This window comes from Serinus canaria, chromosome 1A (genome assembly GCF_022539315.1).
Source record: "Serinus canaria isolate serCan28SL12 chromosome 1A, serCan2020, whole genome shotgun sequence".
Lineage (NCBI taxonomy): Eukaryota > Metazoa > Chordata > Aves > Passeriformes > Fringillidae > Serinus > Serinus canaria.
Genome location: NC_066314.1, coordinates 21,633,297 through 21,651,532, shown reverse-complemented (window position 1 = coordinate 21,651,532; position 18,236 = coordinate 21,633,297). Strand labels below are relative to the sequence as shown.

At 36.4% G+C, this 18,236-nt stretch overlaps 1 protein-coding gene across 3 annotated transcripts in view; it reads right to left on the bottom strand.

The window, feature by feature from the left end:
* CADPS2 (calcium dependent secretion activator 2) overlaps positions 1-18,236 on the bottom strand; it is a 282,539-nt gene that overhangs the window by 42,447 nt on the left and 221,856 nt on the right. For all 3 annotated transcript variants that reach the window (XM_030238173.2, XM_050969712.1, XM_050969713.1), the window contains exons 17-19: positions 15,913-16,016; positions 12,159-12,315; positions 6,095-6,236 (exon numbers count right to left, since the gene is read on the bottom strand). In XM_030238173.2, the coding sequence (XP_030094033.1) occupies positions 6,095-6,236; positions 12,159-12,315; positions 15,913-16,016 (403 nt within the window). The remainder of the gene's footprint in view (positions 1-6,094; positions 6,237-12,158; positions 12,316-15,912; positions 16,017-18,236) is intronic.

Here is an 18,236-nt window from a genome sequence, read left to right as displayed (position 1 = left end):
AAACAAAACTAATCATTTCCATCATCAGATCATAAAATTAACCATTTTTCATTCTCCCACAGTTGTTTCTTTTTCACCTGATGGAATTCCAAAGGAAATTCTTTAGGATTCAGGAGGACTAATGAATTCATAATAATATTAATGTATTCCTATGCACATTTACTACTTTGTTTACAACTACATTGTAGTAGCCACTTAATTTTGTTTAATTAGGCTACCAAATAAAATTTCACAACTATAATAAATGTAAAACCAGGCACAGGTTCATGGAAGAATTAATTCTTTGAGAAACACTAATTTTGAGTTTTCATCCTTCAATTTTTTATTCAGTATTGTCCAATGACATTTGAATTTGAATTACATCCTGTACTCATAAGATGAAGAGAGAAAACAAAGTGCCACAACAGAAATTGTTTGTTCCTGGTTCACACATCCTAACACAAATGTCTAATTTGTTTGCTAAATGCTGCAAAAAAGAGCTAAACTCAGACTTTACATCTTCCTGGCACAGGAGTAATTCTAGCATTCAAATCAAGACTGAATCTGTATCCATAATTTGAGAACCTTTTTTTTTTTGTGAATGGACAGGACACATTCTTGACTATTGAAAAGTTTTTATTTGAATGTGCATGGTAAAGCTACTTCAGTCTAAAGAAAGGAATAATATTGCTCTACCAGAAAACTGAACTGACATTTTTCTTTAAATATTATAATAGTTATCCATAGTTTTAAAGATAAGCACAAATTCTACTGCTTTGCTGGCCAAAACTGAACCTTTCAGGCACTGTCTAGTTGTCCATTCTTGTTAATCAGCTCATGGCAGAAAGAGAAGATTACCAGGGATTAAAAGAGGCAAACATTATGCACATCCTGTCATATTCAAATTTATATCAATGGGAATTTAACTTTGCAATTGGTCACACTTTGACTGGGAGAGCAAACCAGGTATCTCCAGAGGTCCCTTTTAAATTATTTTATGGCTTTGTGCCTTGCATCATACTGAACACAGCACAAAAATAAGATCCAAGACATAATGTTTCTCCAAAAACCTGCAGCATATCAAATCTAGGAGTTTCATGCAGCCTTAATTCACTTATCCACTGACAGCTGAAAGAGGCAGCTTCCCACTGGGCTTGCCAGGTACCTAAGCAGTAGCAATTAGTCAAACAGTACACTAATAAAGTACACTGGTTGCAAGATACTCCCACACATGACTCCAGAGTAGATGTAGAATGAATAATTTCTTGCTACATATGAAACTCCATAGGGTGGCATGGGATATGAAAATGTAAGTATTAAATATCTAAGAATATTATCAATCAACCCAAAGATTCAAAAGCAGCTGGTTTCATTTCTTCTATAATCTACCAAAGACAAGGATGGTCATTTTACCAATTATTGCAATTTTTTTTTAAGGTTACTGCTGAGATACTACCCACTAGGGTTTTGTGAGGACCATTTAGAAAACATGGCACAAGCACTACATCCATTGTGAGCCCCCAGCCTGTGAACTCCAGCTTCTCATTCTTTATGCTGCCTCAAAATACATGTTCAGGGCTCAAAAGTCAATTGAGAATTTCTTCAACAGAACAGGATTTTCAATAATTTCAGTGTCAGTTGCACTCAGCCCCATCTCCCTACTTTTCACCAGCAGATGAGGCAGAAGGATGGAACAGAACCTTTGCAAGCATCAGTTACTGCAAAGTCCCTCGAAGACATTGGGGACAGAGCTACCCCATGACTTCTCTTAGCTCAAGACTGAGGCAACCTAAGGATCAAGCAACCAAAACAAGTTTCTTGAGTCTTCTTTCTTACTGCATATTAATATTTTTGAAAGGAAAGAAATTTGCCCCGCAATATAAATTTGTCTTCCAGAGCGCTCGATAGGACCTAGCTATTCAAAACTCCTTATTGCACAGAGAGCAGATCAGCCAGATTTCCCCATGCCATCAGTCCAAGGGCTGTAGTTTTAAATCACCATCCTTAGCAATGCAGGCCATGGCCTCCTACCACTTTACTGGAGGTAAGCTCTATGACAGGAACGTGTGTGGCACTGCAGACACAGCCCCTCAGAACAGAGATGGCTCCTGACTCCCTCAGCACTCACAAGCACAGGAGCTCAGACATATTCTGACCAACTCCCTCTACATCACTGCTGGAGCACTGTGACTGCCCAGCCTTGTCTCTCTTACCACTCATTATAGCTGAGGATTAGCAGGAAGAATACAGATGACACATTTCCTTTGATGTTGCTTCTTCCGGATGGAAGACAGGACTATTCTCCTATAAGCACTTATCTTATTCCAGGTTTCCCCAGCCCTGAATTTTCCTGAAGCTGATGTTTTAGACTGGCAACAGATAGCAACAGACAACCTCAGGTGTGTATCTACAATATTTCTGGTTAGTGACACTGTGTTATGTCTGAACTGAAAAGAATAATCTATAAATTAAACCATAAACAATTAAAATCGCCCACATATCTAACTTAAAACTCAGGTCCAGTAGAGGCAAAAAAAAAAATTAAAATATGCAGAGCCATTTAAAATAGTATATTTGAATGAATTAATAAGTAAGGAAACTCCTCACTGTGGCTGATTAAAAGCTTTTACAGAACATTCAAACATTTTTGCTCTTTAAGATTATCTTCAGCCAAATGGAATAGGAATTCACAGAGCTCTGCATGTCTAGCCAATGTGTCCTCTGAGTTATCTTCCCCAGAGACCAATCAAGAAAAACAGACTTCAACTCATAACAATTTCCCCTTTTCATATTTTCATATCTCACTTTCCAATGCCCAAAAAGAGGCGGAAAAAAGGTAATGGTCTTTCTAAATGCGGTTATAAGTGGCATATATTTATTGCTCAAAAAAAATGATCAAGGACAAAAAAGGAAACAATTAATTAAAAAATATAAACAATCTTTGCTAGTAATGTTCAAGAGAATTGTAGCAACTTTGAAGTGAAAATAGGGAAAATCTATTTTCATCAATAAAGTACACAAATGGATGTCCAACTGTGAATATATTTTCACTTCTTTCTCTTCAGCAAAATTCTTAGGTAGGCACATAATAGCTCTATTGAATATGAATATACTTAAACATGAGCTTGAGAGCATGGACACAAACATTAGTAAAGTTTGGAGAATAATAAATCTTTCTATTACATCTAAAAGAGACACAGGACTTCAGCAAACCTTTGACACAGTTGGCTCACAGACTACTCATTCTCATTCTTTTTGGCTCTAGATTCTCCACTGTGTAATTCAAATTGATAATGATTAATTGGCCAAAATCATCACTTTCAAAGAGAAAGAGGAAATTCCTGCAGAACACTGTGATATACATAGTCATCTTCTTGCCAAACCATCAGTTTTGTGGGCAGGAGGAGGGAGCATAGTGAACTAGGAAAGAAAGACTTGGGGGAGGCAGTGGAGAGGAGTCCACTTGCATTCCTGAATTAGATGACTCTGCTGATTGTCTGTATAATTCAGTGTACCCCTCTAGTCCATCTAAGCTGGGGTGTTCATTGCACTGAAAAGGAAAACTGTCAGGAAGCTTTGGGTTGTGCTTAGCAGGTATTGGAGCCAAGTATTGGGTTACTCCTTGTTGAAGAGCTTAACTAGTAAGTGTATTTGTTCTTCCTGGAAAAGATGGGATGGGAGAAGAGGGAGCAAACAAAATCCTGCTTCTTTCTATTACATAATAGGGAAACTGACCCACTTCCTCTGCCAGAAATTGAGCCACCATTACCAGGAGGAAAAAGGAAACTCCTTAGTGTGGGAGGAGGGACAAGTGACTTGCAGTGCTTTTGCTTTTTTTTTTTTTTTTTTTTTTACCCAAATACACAACCATTCTGAGAATTTACTTGGCTCTTCAGTAGAATTAAGACAGGCTGATTCTTAAAATAATGCCTGGATACCAAAGTATTACAAAGGTAACTTAATGCTGCCTGCAATCGAGACTGTCAATTCATGCACATTTTATAAATATCAAATATCAAATATCTATGTTTTGGGGAAGCATATGAAGAGGTGCCTCCATCAGAGCCAGCACCATGGCAGATCTCTTCTAGAATGCTGTGTGGGGTGGCTGAAAGGAGATGATGGCCTTACAAAGGTCACAACCCCAGTAAGAGACACTGCTCACCCCACTTCTCTCGAAAAGCAGCAGAATGACAGCTACTTCTGACAAGTGTTTACAGCATGTCAACCTCACTGCTCACCAAAGGCTACAAAAACCTCACTGGTTGGTTTAGGATTTTATTCATGTGTCATATATACCATGAAACTAAATACAAGAACATATGCAAGGGGGATGAGCCCATGGCTGTATTTTACTATGCTTGCATGTGTTTTGACAACAGAGTCTAGACATATTGCTGCACAAACCCCCTCATTAAGGAAAGATCTACCACTATAATCTTCCAACCAGAATCTGTATTCATTATAAATTCAGTATTGAAAATATATGAAATTTCATCTACCCAATTTATTTTTACTGGATGGGGCTGCTAGAAAGCAGACTACAAGAGCACATCCAAGATTAGCAACTCTTAACTCTGAAAGCTATTCCTTAAAAAAAAGTGACCTTTGAAAACCTGGGGATAACAGAAAGGAATTTGAGTTCCAGAAGGCCAATTAGTTTGTATTCAAAGCTGAAATGACTTGCATAAGCACATCAGGAGAAACCTAGCATTACTATAGTAAACACAAAAGGTACCAAAGCCAAGGATTAAGAGGAATTCTGTCACTTTTTAGGGGAATTAACAGCAGAACAACAATGATAATACTCCCTTTTTTACACGGAGTCACATGAAAAAGACAAGGGATAATGGGTTCAAGTTACTTCTGGGGAGTTTCTGATTAGAAAGTAGAGGAAATTTTTCACAATGAAGACAATCAGCCATTGGAATAATCCCCCAAGAGGAAATGGTGGATTCCCCCACATTGTACATTTAAAAATTCATCTGGAAATGGCACTAGGCCATTCTAGACCATGGTTTGCCAAGAAAAGTTGATGAGATGATCTTTTTAACATGGTATTCTGTGATTGCATTAACTCTTACAGAAATAGATCTAATGCTCTTTAGGAGATTGTGATGAAATTGAAAAGACAACACTTGTCTTGAAATTATATTATCAACATATGTGTTTTGAATGTGTGTTTTTTGAAGTCTTTCACATCCATGCTTTCCTAATATAACTTTCGCTAAAATAAGGTTCATGAGCCTTTCTCTGACATATATTGCTGTGTCCTCAGACAGAAATCAGACCTATAACTATGGGAATATTTCCACAGAGCACCGAAATGTTGGGGAAAAATCAAAAATAAATATTTTTTTTTCAAGAAGACAAAGAAAGGGATGTACTTCTCCCCTTGGTACTTATTAACATTTTACTATTTTCCTGTAACACGGATATTTAATCTGATGAAAATATTTAAAATCATTGACTTTCTGAGCCCATATAAAATGAGTTAATCAAACCCATGCAAAAAATATAATGGGCTGCCTCATTTTACAAAACCACAATCTAAAATCAATCATCCAAAAGGTTCCCCACTGCTTATTAATTCAAAAGAGTCATTAGGTCGTTTAGAGCATGAAACATCATTCCTGCTAGGACAGGCCTTTGCAAAGTTGATTTTCTAAGTTACCAGGTTGAAGACTGCTACATTTTAATGCACTAGAAAGCGCAACTCGCTAACAGTCCATGCTGGGCTCACTCCCAAGAAACAACAATTTCCAACTAGGAGAGGATAAACACCATGCAATCCAAATACAGCTGCACAGAACACTAGCAAGGCCATGCAGAGCTGACATACAGTCAGAAAGTTAGTGAAGAATACACACGTGGAGTCATACAAAGAAGTCATCCAGGTTGGTGTAGTAAAGCTAGGTATTTGTGGAAGATTAACAGGCAAACTTGGAACTTTTGGAAGAGCTACATTAGGAAGACTGTTGGTGATGCTCCTGTGAAGAAATAATGTAGGAATACAATAAAAAATAGAATATTTAGAGGACAACAGGGGAGAACCCCTTATTAGACAGAAAGGTATAATCAGGTGCTTTGTTCAGGTTTTGTAAAATGCACTTACTTGACAGGTTGCCATGACTCTTGTTCAAGACCTCTGTGAATGGACTGAGCAATTGATGATTCCATGAGATCAATGTAGCGGACGACCATGGGGACAAAAATTTCTTGCAAGTGCTTGTGAAACTTTCCATTGCACAAAAGTGCTTTAAAAAACAAACAAGAGACAAAAATGTCAGACCTTTTGTTACAGGAAGAAGTGTATCTTAAAATGTTTTAGTACACAAAGGCATTGTAAGAATAAGATCTACCTTTGTAGGAAACACAGTTCAGAAAAGATAAATTAAGTGTTCCGTAAGGACACTGTAGTACATTTCAAACTGTCAGTGTAATGAAAAGTAGGTACATACTGAAATTCTTTACTGAACCAGAACCTTTTGCATCTCCTTAAAACTAATAATATGCTTTGCTGAGTCTAAACATTAGCAATTTGGTTCATGATTTCTATACCAAGACAGGACAAAAATATCTGAACAAAGAAAAAACCAAGTATTTGAATGCCATTTATAAGCAGCAGAATATTACCTACTTCACAGATGGGACTTACCACATGAAAAACTGCATACACATGCAAACTGAACATGCTCAAAATCTGAAAATTAGTTTGTCATCACCCCTGCTGGTTCCTGTATTTGCTGAAGTGCTCTCTCAGCAAATGCTAACGCTTAGCACACTAATGTCCTGTCCCACCAAGAGAATATATGTTTCATGTTTTGAATGTGTCTGTGTTCACCCTTTAATCCAGCCCTGTTATAAGAACCTATGAGAGTACTACCATGTGCATATGGAAAACATAGAAGCTCAGACACAGAGAAAAATTTTCATGACCTTGGCAACCTTTGTTTTCTCTTGTCCATGTTCTGTTGTTTTAAATTCTTTTGTGGGTTTCTCCTCCCACCTATTCCAGCATGCAGGTGTCTTGTATAATTGGATGGGCACCAAAACCACATTTTGAGGAGGCTTCCTCCTCTTCCTAAGAAGAAAAGCCTGGATCACAGGGCTCACCGTGGACACCATCATTTAAAATTACAATCCCTTTTGTTCTACTATCAATGCCACTCCATGTGTAACATGTCAAAATAATTTCTAAACTTCCAGAAACTACTTTGCCTTCCATTCCTGAAAGATGTCCAGCCCAAACTGAACATGGGAGAGATGCAGACTATGGGGAAAACATGCTGTCGAGTTTCTGTCCCCTATTGCTACTGCAAGGAAGTGCCCTTGTTGCTGAATTTCTGGACACCATTTTACTTTTTTACTTGAATAAAATGATCTGAAAACAAAAAATTATTTTCTTGAAAACATCCTTGTAGAGTAATAGGAAATGTTGTATCAATCACCATTACCTGAAAAAGCAATATTATGTGATCAGCTCTCTGGTTTTGTGTAATTGCCCATCTTGCTAAGAATTTTGAAACTTTCAGTGAATTTCCAACCACTTTAGACACAGGGGTGGAGATATCAGATACAGGAAGTTTTATAAAAACAGGCAGCTAGGCAGCAGGCAGAGATTATTAGGGTTTCCACTGAGAAAAAGGCAGAGGTGTAGGATCATCTCTTTATTAAACACCTGAGAATCCACCCTTGAGAGTACCTGTGAGTCCATTACAAACATGATCCATTATTCACACTGCTCTTTAAAATAATTGCTAACTAGTTAGTTCTGGCTTATTACTTATGTATCAGGAATTCAAAACAGTGTTATTTTCTCTATTTATAGTTGTCTTATATAGCTTAAAACTACAGCACCTTTCACCAGCAACAAAAATGACTGAGGAGGATTTGGATATTACAAAGGTTGCACAGCAAACAGCTGATGAGCACTGCCTTGAAGAAACAAAAGGTTACTGGTACCCATTTGCATATTAGACTGAGTTTTCAAGGCAACTCTGAGCTGAAAAATAACAGCAAGAATACAACTGTGCCAATTAAATCAATCTTGCTGGTTTATAGTGAACCAGTGAAGATCTGTAATTAATCAGGCAACCACAGTTACTTGAAGGGATAAACTCGTAGCTGAGTGGTTTCTGAGCACACCACAGAAATGCTCGGCTACAAGCACTGCTCTGGGAATTACAGTAATGAAGCCTCATGGGCAGGAAGGTGACTTGTTATTTTGAAGCCAGCATGAAATTTAAAGAAGTCACAGGCAATGAAGGTGTCCAACTTCAAAAGCTGAATCATTTTCCTAATATCATGACACCAGTCTTTACAGGGAAGTGAAATTTTCCAAAATTATGCCAAGACTTCACTTCCACAGAATTCCCTCTGTATGTGGGTACACACCCACAAGAGAACTGTCTTGGATCATCAGCTCCATGAGCATTCTGTTTTCCCAGGGTTCAGGACTTGGCAGCTCTGATTTACCCATCTGGAGATCTCCATCCAGGATTAATGCAGGGCAGGGAAAGAACTCAGAGCACAGAGATAAGTGATATAGCTGAGTATCATCCTCAGACTCATGGCACTCTACCCTATGATTAAAATTGATCTTGCCAAAAGGCACCACCTGTGCATCAAAGCAGATGGGAAACAAGAGGAAATGCCACGCTTCAGATCCTTCAACTACCACTTGTCTTCAAAGCTATGTAGATTAATTCTCCATTGTCTTTTAAATACAGACACCCCACACCCTCTTCATATGAGCCATCATATGAGCCTTGCATATTCACACAAGCAACAATGAAATGAAAGCCTGTGCCAGACCAAGGTAATGCACAGGCAATATTAAAGGAAAAACATATTATGGGAATAGAAACAGAGCCCCGAACTAGAAGTTCTTGAAAAATTGAAGTTGAAGAAGAAAATTATGGCAATGGCTTTCAAAAGGCTAGCACTCAACATGCTGCTTTTTCTAAATCAGCTTCATCAGACTCTGCCCTTTAGAGCAGACTGAGGCAGAGCTAGAGCAGGTGCACAGACCTTCCACTGAGTAGTACTTGAAGGAGAATGAAGATTATGAGTCACCTTTATAATACTCCTGGTTTTGACTGGTTCAGGCCAAGGTAGCAATGCAATAATGCTGAGCAATGGCACAGGACAAAGTGTCAGTGAGTGACACTTGCAGAGAAAACTTGGTAAGGAAATGATCACAATACTGAATGTAGAGTTGGAAAACCTCTATAACAAGCAAAATTTGTAGACACTTCATTTAACTAGGCATATGCCACTAAAAGATATCTCTCACACCACGTTAAATAAAGAGGAATTAATATGTCTGTCTTTTGGACACTGAAAACCAGATTAATCTGAATAATTAAGCAACTACAGAATGTAAAGTGCCCTCTACAGCAGGCCCCTTCAAACATTATTTATAGGCTCTGTGGAAAAAAAGTAACATGGTCATTACAGAAAACAAGGAACAATCCTGGAACAACTATGTTCTTCTTCCCTTTATGAATATCTAATTTTGGGAAAAATAATTTTGCTGTCCTAGAGAGATGTTGAGTACTGCTATTGCTGTACAGTCTGCACAGTTCTACAGAGTCAGGCATAATTGTGTGTGCACAATAGCAACTCTGGAGATCATTAAAATGTACACTATAAAAGCAGCTATGATTTTTTTTCAAATATTTACAATTTGAAAAAAACACAAGAAATTTATCTTCCATCTATTATTCATCTCCATAGTGAATATAATTTTTAATTCACTTTTTATAGTTAGCAGAGAGAAGTTAGATGTTGGCAGTTAGATGTTCTCATGAGAGCTGTTATCTCAAGAGAGCAGATGAAATATTTTACATGATGGGAAGATCATCCTCCTCCCTCCCTCCATTTTTTAAGTTTTTCAGTTAGACTAAATGGGAATGCAATCACTGATTTACTCTTCCTTGTGGAATAAGATCAGAAAACATGGAGAGTCTATAGGTGACACAAAATGGAGTCTTTCATGAAAGAAATGAGAAGCTTCAGCCAGGACTTCCCCATCCTCCCCTCTCTTCATAAAAAATAATACACCATATTGGAAAATGCATTTTTTTTCATTGCTAATTGAATGCTGACTTTGAAGTATTTGCCTTGAATCTTGTACAATGTTTTTTACACTGTGTAAAATAGCACCTTCACTATTACTTGAATATGAATTTTCATTATCTCAGAGTTTTTTTTATTACACTTTAGCTATGTAGTTATAAAAATAGTTTTACATGCAAGTTTTCTTTAATGCTGTAAATGTAAGATTGTTTCTTTATTGTTAGGAGTTCTCTCATGTCAGGTTTATGTGAAAACTGATTCATGCACCAAAGATTTAGAGCTCATTTAATGCTTTCAAGATAGAATAACATGCAGGTGTCAGTCCTCCAAATTTCAGTGAAGATTAACCTAATATGCAATATGGTGACCTAACTGTTCTTCATTTGAAAGAAGTCTGAAAAGTAATCTCTGATATAGCCAGAGAGTGAGAATAACCCAGTGGGATTTCCACCTCTTCATTTCCTAATGAGTTTTTTGATAATGAGAGGTGACTTTGCCAGTCACTGTGGGCTCTATTATGGCTAATTTACTCCACTTCACTCTCCTTGTTAATTATTAATACTAGCCTTTTTATCCTCATGAGACCACATTCCAGTTTTTCCCTTTTTAGATTTTTTTTTTCTAAATATATCTCTATGAAGGTGATAGTTTTCAGGAAAAGATTTTCACTTAGGGTAAAGTCACAATTATTTATTTTACCTTGGAAGGCTGTAAAATTTATTATATAAGCATGGGAAGCTCTTGCTAATGCTTTATAAGGTGAAAAGGCTGTTAATTAAAGAATAAGCACTGAGGTATGTTCCACTTGGGAATCACCTCTTGGTAGAATGGTCACTTGCCACTTGCTAACATGTCCACTGATTAACAGGTGACTAATTTCCATTTCTTTCCAGTAGTTTTGGAAAAAGAAAAAGTGTGTAATTTTCCAGATGGTTTTCACCTGCCAGAAACTGTAATTTAATATATCTGTTACCATTGGGGAATTACTGAAATTGGTATAGAGGTGTGATATTTCATACAACAGTTGTTTCATGTCCTTCAGTTAAAGTTTTACAATATTTGTAATAGTTGCTTTAACATGGATGTTTTCATAAAATGTCTTTCTTAAGCCTATTCCAGTAATTTAGCATTATTACCCATTTAATCTTTTAAGGAAAGAAAAATCAGCAGCCTATTGGCAATCTCTTGCATGTGAGGACAACCCTTGTTTGCTTCTAATGCTTCTCTCAGGCTGGAACCAAAGCTCAAAGGAACACAAATGACACAACAACAAAGTTAAAACTGGTGTCACAAATCCTTCTTATAAGAGTATCTTAAAACACCTACACAGTTTTCAGAAAGCAAAGAATTGTTTTGGAAACCAAAGAATTCTTACCAAAGAATTGTAACACCACAACTAGAGATGTGCTTCCTAAACTGAAAATGTATGATGGTAGGAAAACAGGCTGAACATCCCATCTGAACAGAGGCTTCAGATTTTTAATCTGGATTTTAGATGATTGGACACCACTTAAAGTAGTGCACAATCCACCTTTTGGGAGCCCAGCTCTTCTGAGATTGGCAGCAAGACTGAAAAATCCCTGCACCCTTTCCAGCAACCTTCTCAATTGCCATCTTGGTGATTTTAATAAGTTTCTGAAGTTGCAGTCTGCCCAACAAAGGATCCAAACAGAACATTTGTTGTGTGTATTTTATTCCATTCATGCTAACACTACTATACCTTCATAGACATAACTAGGGTGAAAGTATTTTAGAAGGCTTAGAAGGAAATAGAAACGACAACTTTATTTAAGCAATATAGATTAAATGCAAGCTATCAACACCTCTTACACTGCTTGTACACAATTGATTCAAAACTGAGTAATTTGTGAAGACCAAGTGGTTAATGCACTGCCAGAGTAAGGACTGAAATGGTGCAAGGATAGAGGGAAACTGCTCAGCTTGCAGCAAGAGGAACACCAGGACAGGTATCATAAAAACAGGCCCTGTCACTTTTATTTTGAGCATTATCCTGTTTAGAAACACATTTCTAAGGTGTGGATACATTGAAAAATCTTATGCTAATTGTATGCAAAAAAAAAAAATTAAGATCTTACTGTCATTTCTGAGGGCATTATTCAGCAGCTGGAAAAGTGGGAAGCTGTCCCAGGAGTCTTGTGGCTGTGCCTCAAGCGCTGAATCCATGTCAACAGAATATAGAGACAAAAACTTCTCTGCATGCTCAGCCAACAGTTCTGGCCACCAAGCAAATGCCTGCAAACATAACAAAATAGAATTAGTAAACATGAGCCAAAGCCAAGAGATGTGCTCTATCTGGGGCAGAGCACATCTGAGTATGTCATGTCAATTCCTGTCTCACTTGGGGAGGAAGAACGAGCCAAGTGAAAAATGTGAAAATGTTTTATAAAACTTTGCATCAAAAAAAAAAAAAAAGAAATAAAACAGATTATTGTGGGAAAGGTGATATGATCAGAATAAAAATATAACACCAAAAAGATAAAAAAAAGGAAAAAAAAAAGAAAAAAAAAAGAAAGAGAGTATAAATGCCTTTTTTCCAGAGAGCAAAGAAAAGCATGAAGGCCTTACCCTTGAAAAAATGACTGTATATGCTTCTTTTGATTTCATTAAATTCTAGAGCAGATGAACTTATTTTTAAAATAAATCTTTATTAATACATTTTGCATTCATTTGTAATCAAAAAGGATGGTTTATTGTGAAATTTTATTCCTTGAAGTCTGAGGGGTTTTTTTTAACAGCTAGAGAGTGATTTTAATTCCTATTTTTGCCTTAAAGATATCAACTTCTCCTGAGGAAGACACCCAGTTTTCCTTGTGCAAATGCTATAAATCTTTAGAAGTTCACTAATGTCTGTATTCATTTCCAGTAACTCAACTTCTTGGAACAGTTTTCTTTGTCAAAAATTTGTATTAGGCAATCCTTAAAGAACAGAACTGTGACAAATATCACCAGCAACTAAGCCCAGTTCCTCATTAAAGACATATAACTTTGTACCTTTTTACCAGCACATAAACCTAGGTTTTTAAACATCAGCATTGGAGCTGAGCACTGGATCAGGGGGAGCTCTGTGATCCTGGAGTTAGAGATGAAGGTGGAGGGAGTTTATGAATCAGGATGAACATTGAATCCTGCTGAGTGTTTTGCTCGGGGTGTATAAGAACATATCACAGTGAGAAATGCCTACACATGCAACACAGGACGATGGCATTGCTTTCAAACTTATGCCACTCATTTCAAATATATAATTTTGAATATTTTTGAGTTGCCAGCATGGAACATATGTAGCTTGATCTACACAAGAGCTGAGTTCCCCCAGCTTCAGATAAATTCATAGAAATCTTCACTTGCAGTTATGAAATGCAGGCCCTGGGTGGTGTAGCCTTATGTAGTTAGGTCTGAAAGGCATCAAATAAAAGACAACTTCTGTGAAGTGGTCTACAAATGTGTTTTTGCATCTTGGGCTTTCTGATGACTACCTGTAGTTCTTTCTGACATGGGGCAAATGGAGAAATGATGAATTGGCAAAAGTTTTAAAGAAATGCTGAGCATCTCCTGCTATTACTGAAAAGTACTTTTTGTCTTCCAGTGGCAGGACTGAAGGATGACAACTGGCACCATAGCGAGGAGGAGAGATGAGGCTTCAAAAACTTTGGCAAGAGATTGAAATGGAGTCTTTCAGTTTCATCAAACTGGAAGAAATTTCTTATTAATGAACCTGTTTAAGTAGGAGTCAATTAAAAGAAGAGACTCCTTGCCCTAGAAAATAACTACATGAAAATGAAAAATGTATATAGGCACCAGCAGGGGACCCTTCTAAGCAAGCAAAACTCTTTTCAGAAAATATTGCCTAAATTTCAAAACAAAGCAAAACCAAATCTAGAAAATGAGCACATTTTCTCTCCATTTTCTTCCTTGTTGTAAATGATACTTTGAACCCAGACAGAAATTCTCCTGAGTCTCTCTCAAGAGCTATGCATCATTACTTGGGCAGCAAGAGAGAAGACTAGAAAAGTTAAAGCTAAATGTAACAGCACGGTTGCTATGGATAATAACAGGCTAAAAGCAATTAGCAATTGATGGCACACATTCCAGGAGAACAGAAACACTGACTGGATTAAAGGAAGAATGGAGTTCTTAGATTTTGGAAGGCACATAAATGTGGCTATGGAACACCAGAAATCATCACAACAGTTTATGCTACATGTTCAATGCACAGTTCCATGCCATGAGCAGAGCAAACCAATGCTTAGGTCATCAGGAATCACATACCTCTCTTCCCTTTGGGAATCCCCGAAAATTGTAAATGTTATGAATTAAAAAAAGAAAGAAAAAAATCTAGTGTTAAAAATGTGATCTATTATTTTACAGATTACTGATCCTTTCTGTTAACTGTAGCACCAAACACTGAACATTTGCATAACACTATGATGTGAAGTCACCATACTGAATAATCTCTTTTGAGTAGGGAATGTATAATTTGGCAATCTTTTTCTCAGATATACTTTAATAGTGAAATTCTGTATGGCCTATAAATTTCAGTGAAATTGAACATGTATTACATGAGTGAAGGAAGGGGAAAATAACCTTAGCATTATCTTTTTTCTTTTCAAGGTACCTCAGATTAGATTGCAAACTTTTGCTGAATAAATTTTTCTGAAGGCACCTGCATTATACTTATCCTTCTGAAAAACACCACATCTCCGACTGCAAATAAGTAGTACAGAATGCAATCTTTGAACAGAGATGCCTAATCATTTTTGTATGATTTGATCTGAGTTTTGTTTCTGTGTTCTTTGCCACAGAAGTCCAATTTTCTTACAGTCATGCAGGTCCTCAGAAGGCAGAGACTACAAAAGATACATTTTATTAAGCAATCATTACACTGTAACACAGTGGCAACAGTAGTGTAGAACAGGACCTCCAGGGAATTAATTTCAAACCATCAAAACAGCTGTTTCTTCAGTATATGATAAAACATCTATAACAAGTTCACACATGACAGATGTAAGCTAAAAACCAGATTCCATGGTGTGATATAAAACCAGATGTTTTGAATGATCATATTTTATAATTATATATACTAGATAATGTTTATCCATTTGCATATTTTCCAAAAAAATATTTATTGAGTTTTTTGAGAACACTTTAAAAACAATGTTCTGGTATTTAATAATTAAATTTCAATAATATATACAGGTGTATCTGGGCATGTTAAGTTTTGTAACTGCTTGACATAAGAGGTGCTAGAATTCTAGCTATTATGGTTTCTGCATCATGAAGCAAAAGATGTGAAAGTAAGAAACATAAAATTGTTTTGTTTCATTTCTTCTACCTTATAATGCCATTTTTAAAAGTACAATTTTAAGAGCATACTTTTCCAATCAACACAAGAGCAATGGCAATGAGATTATTATACCTATCATTCTTTTTATATCCAGAATCTAGATCTACACAGCATGATGAAAACCTGCATTCAGTTATATTTTCTTTCTATTTTGAAAATCAGGTGAAAAGTTGGCTGGAAAAACTGTATGAGGCTATGAATGTTTTCCATACCATTTCAGCACCTCCAGCACAAAGATGCTTTCTCTTTTTTATGCTCTTTAGTTTTCGTTTCTAAACCTACAGTTCATTCAAGTGAATTGAAGTAGAGTTTTATCTCACTTCACTTTGCATAAGCTTCAAGTCTCTTATTCCTCTGTAAATGTGAACTGCCTTAAACATATGTCAGAAAGGAAAACTAAAATATTTCTTGACAGACTTGCTACGCATCAGAGGAGTGAAAATCCAGGAACAAACCATTCTCTACAGCAAATGCCATTTCAGCCTCACCTCTGAGTGATGCTCTTCATTTTGCTGCAATACTTCAATACAGAGCTCTGCAAGGTGAAGAACCTCTTCCAGCTTTCGTGCAGGTGTTGCTTGATTCATAGTTTCTATATGAATACAAAATGTAAACCCAAATTGTTTAGTTACAAATAGGATTTACAGTAAGAGACAATTATGTCAGAAACTAATGGGAATGCGGCAAACTGACAAATTTCTAAAGTGAAAGAAATTTCAAGTGTTAAGGATAATGATTTAATATACATAAACAGAGCCGAATGTCCAGAGTACTAAAAGGAGAATATAATTCACAAGAGCATCAGTGGTCACTGTAAACATTACCTGATTTAATATGTGAGAAATAACAGGTGCATCAGTGTATTAGATGCTCAACTTTTTCAATAAGCAAGTTCTGTTTCTCTTCAAGGTCATATATAAAAAGACAGCAGATAGTAGAGAACTTTTTTGTTCTTTTTAGTACAACGTCTTCTCACCAGTTGGCTCATTACTGTCATCAGCCAAATTCCTACCTTTTGCAGCAGTCAAAAACTCCAAATGCATAATCAAAAGAAGACATTCCATTTTAGGCATATTTAAAAATAAGAAAAATGCAAACCAAAATAATTCATACAACTAATTTTCTAGTAACTAATTATTCAAGTAACTAATTTTCCACCTGCTGTTCACCAGTAAAGGTGAATCTGAATTCTTTTCAATACCATAGTGAAAAGCAGCATTATGAAATAAGGATCTTGTAACACAAGCCTACTAAAAATTCCAACTAACAGAAGTACAAATGCAAAAGTTACAAATTACACAAGGCTCACTTATTCTACTCAAAAGACTTCAAAAAGCAAGGAAACAACAAAGGGAAACCAAATGTAACTAAAATACAGGGAAATGAAACAACAATTAGCTTGCAATTAAAAAAATCGTAGCACTAGATTTCAGGAAGAATCACAGGAAATAAGGGTAGAGTCCAACAGAATTTTTTACAAACATTTTAATCAGTAAAAGTAACTTGTCCAACTAAATAATCTGCATTGTTAGGAATAACTTCAGCATTCGCTATTAGAGCCTGTTTACTTAAAAAAGCTCTTGCTGCTAAGCATGAATGTATGGTCACATTAACCAGGTTTGCAGAGAACTTATAAAGCTGATAACAAGGTTAGTGAGGGTTTCAGGAATTCTATTCTCTCCCTTTTTGTTCAAATTCATGGATGACATGGATAGCAAATCATGGGAATACACATCATATGCAGAAAATTCTCTGACATTTCCTTCCCACTTTGCATTCATCACTACACAGACCATTAGCAGATTAATGAAACAATTCACACAATCTCCTTGGTCTTAGTAAGAATATCAACCTGCATGCAATAAATATTTTCAACACTTGACATTTCTAGCAAGTCAAAGCAACATTCCAGACATTTTAAAGGCAGGAGACCTTGTCCAGTTCTCCAGCACTAACACATTAGTGCATATTACAGCAATGAAATACAGAGCTTTGATGCAATTTTTGAAGAAACACTGGATTAGAATCTCCAGCAAACATCTACTCCAAAGTGACTAATACCCCACATTGTTTTCATGCAAAAACCAAGCAGAAAAACTAGTTGAAGCAACTAAAAAGAATTTTTTCAAATCTTATTAGAAGAGCCCACATAACCAGATATGTTGAAATACTTTTTTTTTCTAAAACCAGAATTTAGTTCAAGAAAGAGTTAGTGTAGGAAGATGGGTAAAGCACAAAGCACACACAAGGCACAAAAGCACATTCAGAATAACAAGATCACTGTTTTTAATGCTGTACTGTATTGCCTTTACAATTATACTGGGCAATGATTGTATGAATGTAACAACAAACATATTGAATCATGAGAGATTAGCAAGGATCAGCCAAGTGCCTCTTATTTAGGTTTTACATTATAAAGACTGCTATTGGATTCAGACTAAACCAGTAGTTTCTACACTTGTCCTGGACTGAAACTGCTCTTTTTCCTCCTGGTCAGTGTCCTCCCCTCCCTGAACACACAGCAAGTACAATTCATACAGATAATATACATCACTAGCAGTGTCACTGATGTTAATGAGTTTTAGGAATAAACCAGGGATATTAATAGAGAGCATGACTGGAACATCTGATTTCAGCATAAACAACTCATTTTATTGCAAACTCAGCCTGATCTTCATTACCTCACCACTAACCAAGTAAACAAAATAATTGCATGCATAATTGCATACATTCCTAATTAAGCTAAATAAGCTGTAAAGTATTCAGAAATTATATCCTATAAGGGCTCCTTTACATTATTAAGAAAGTAATT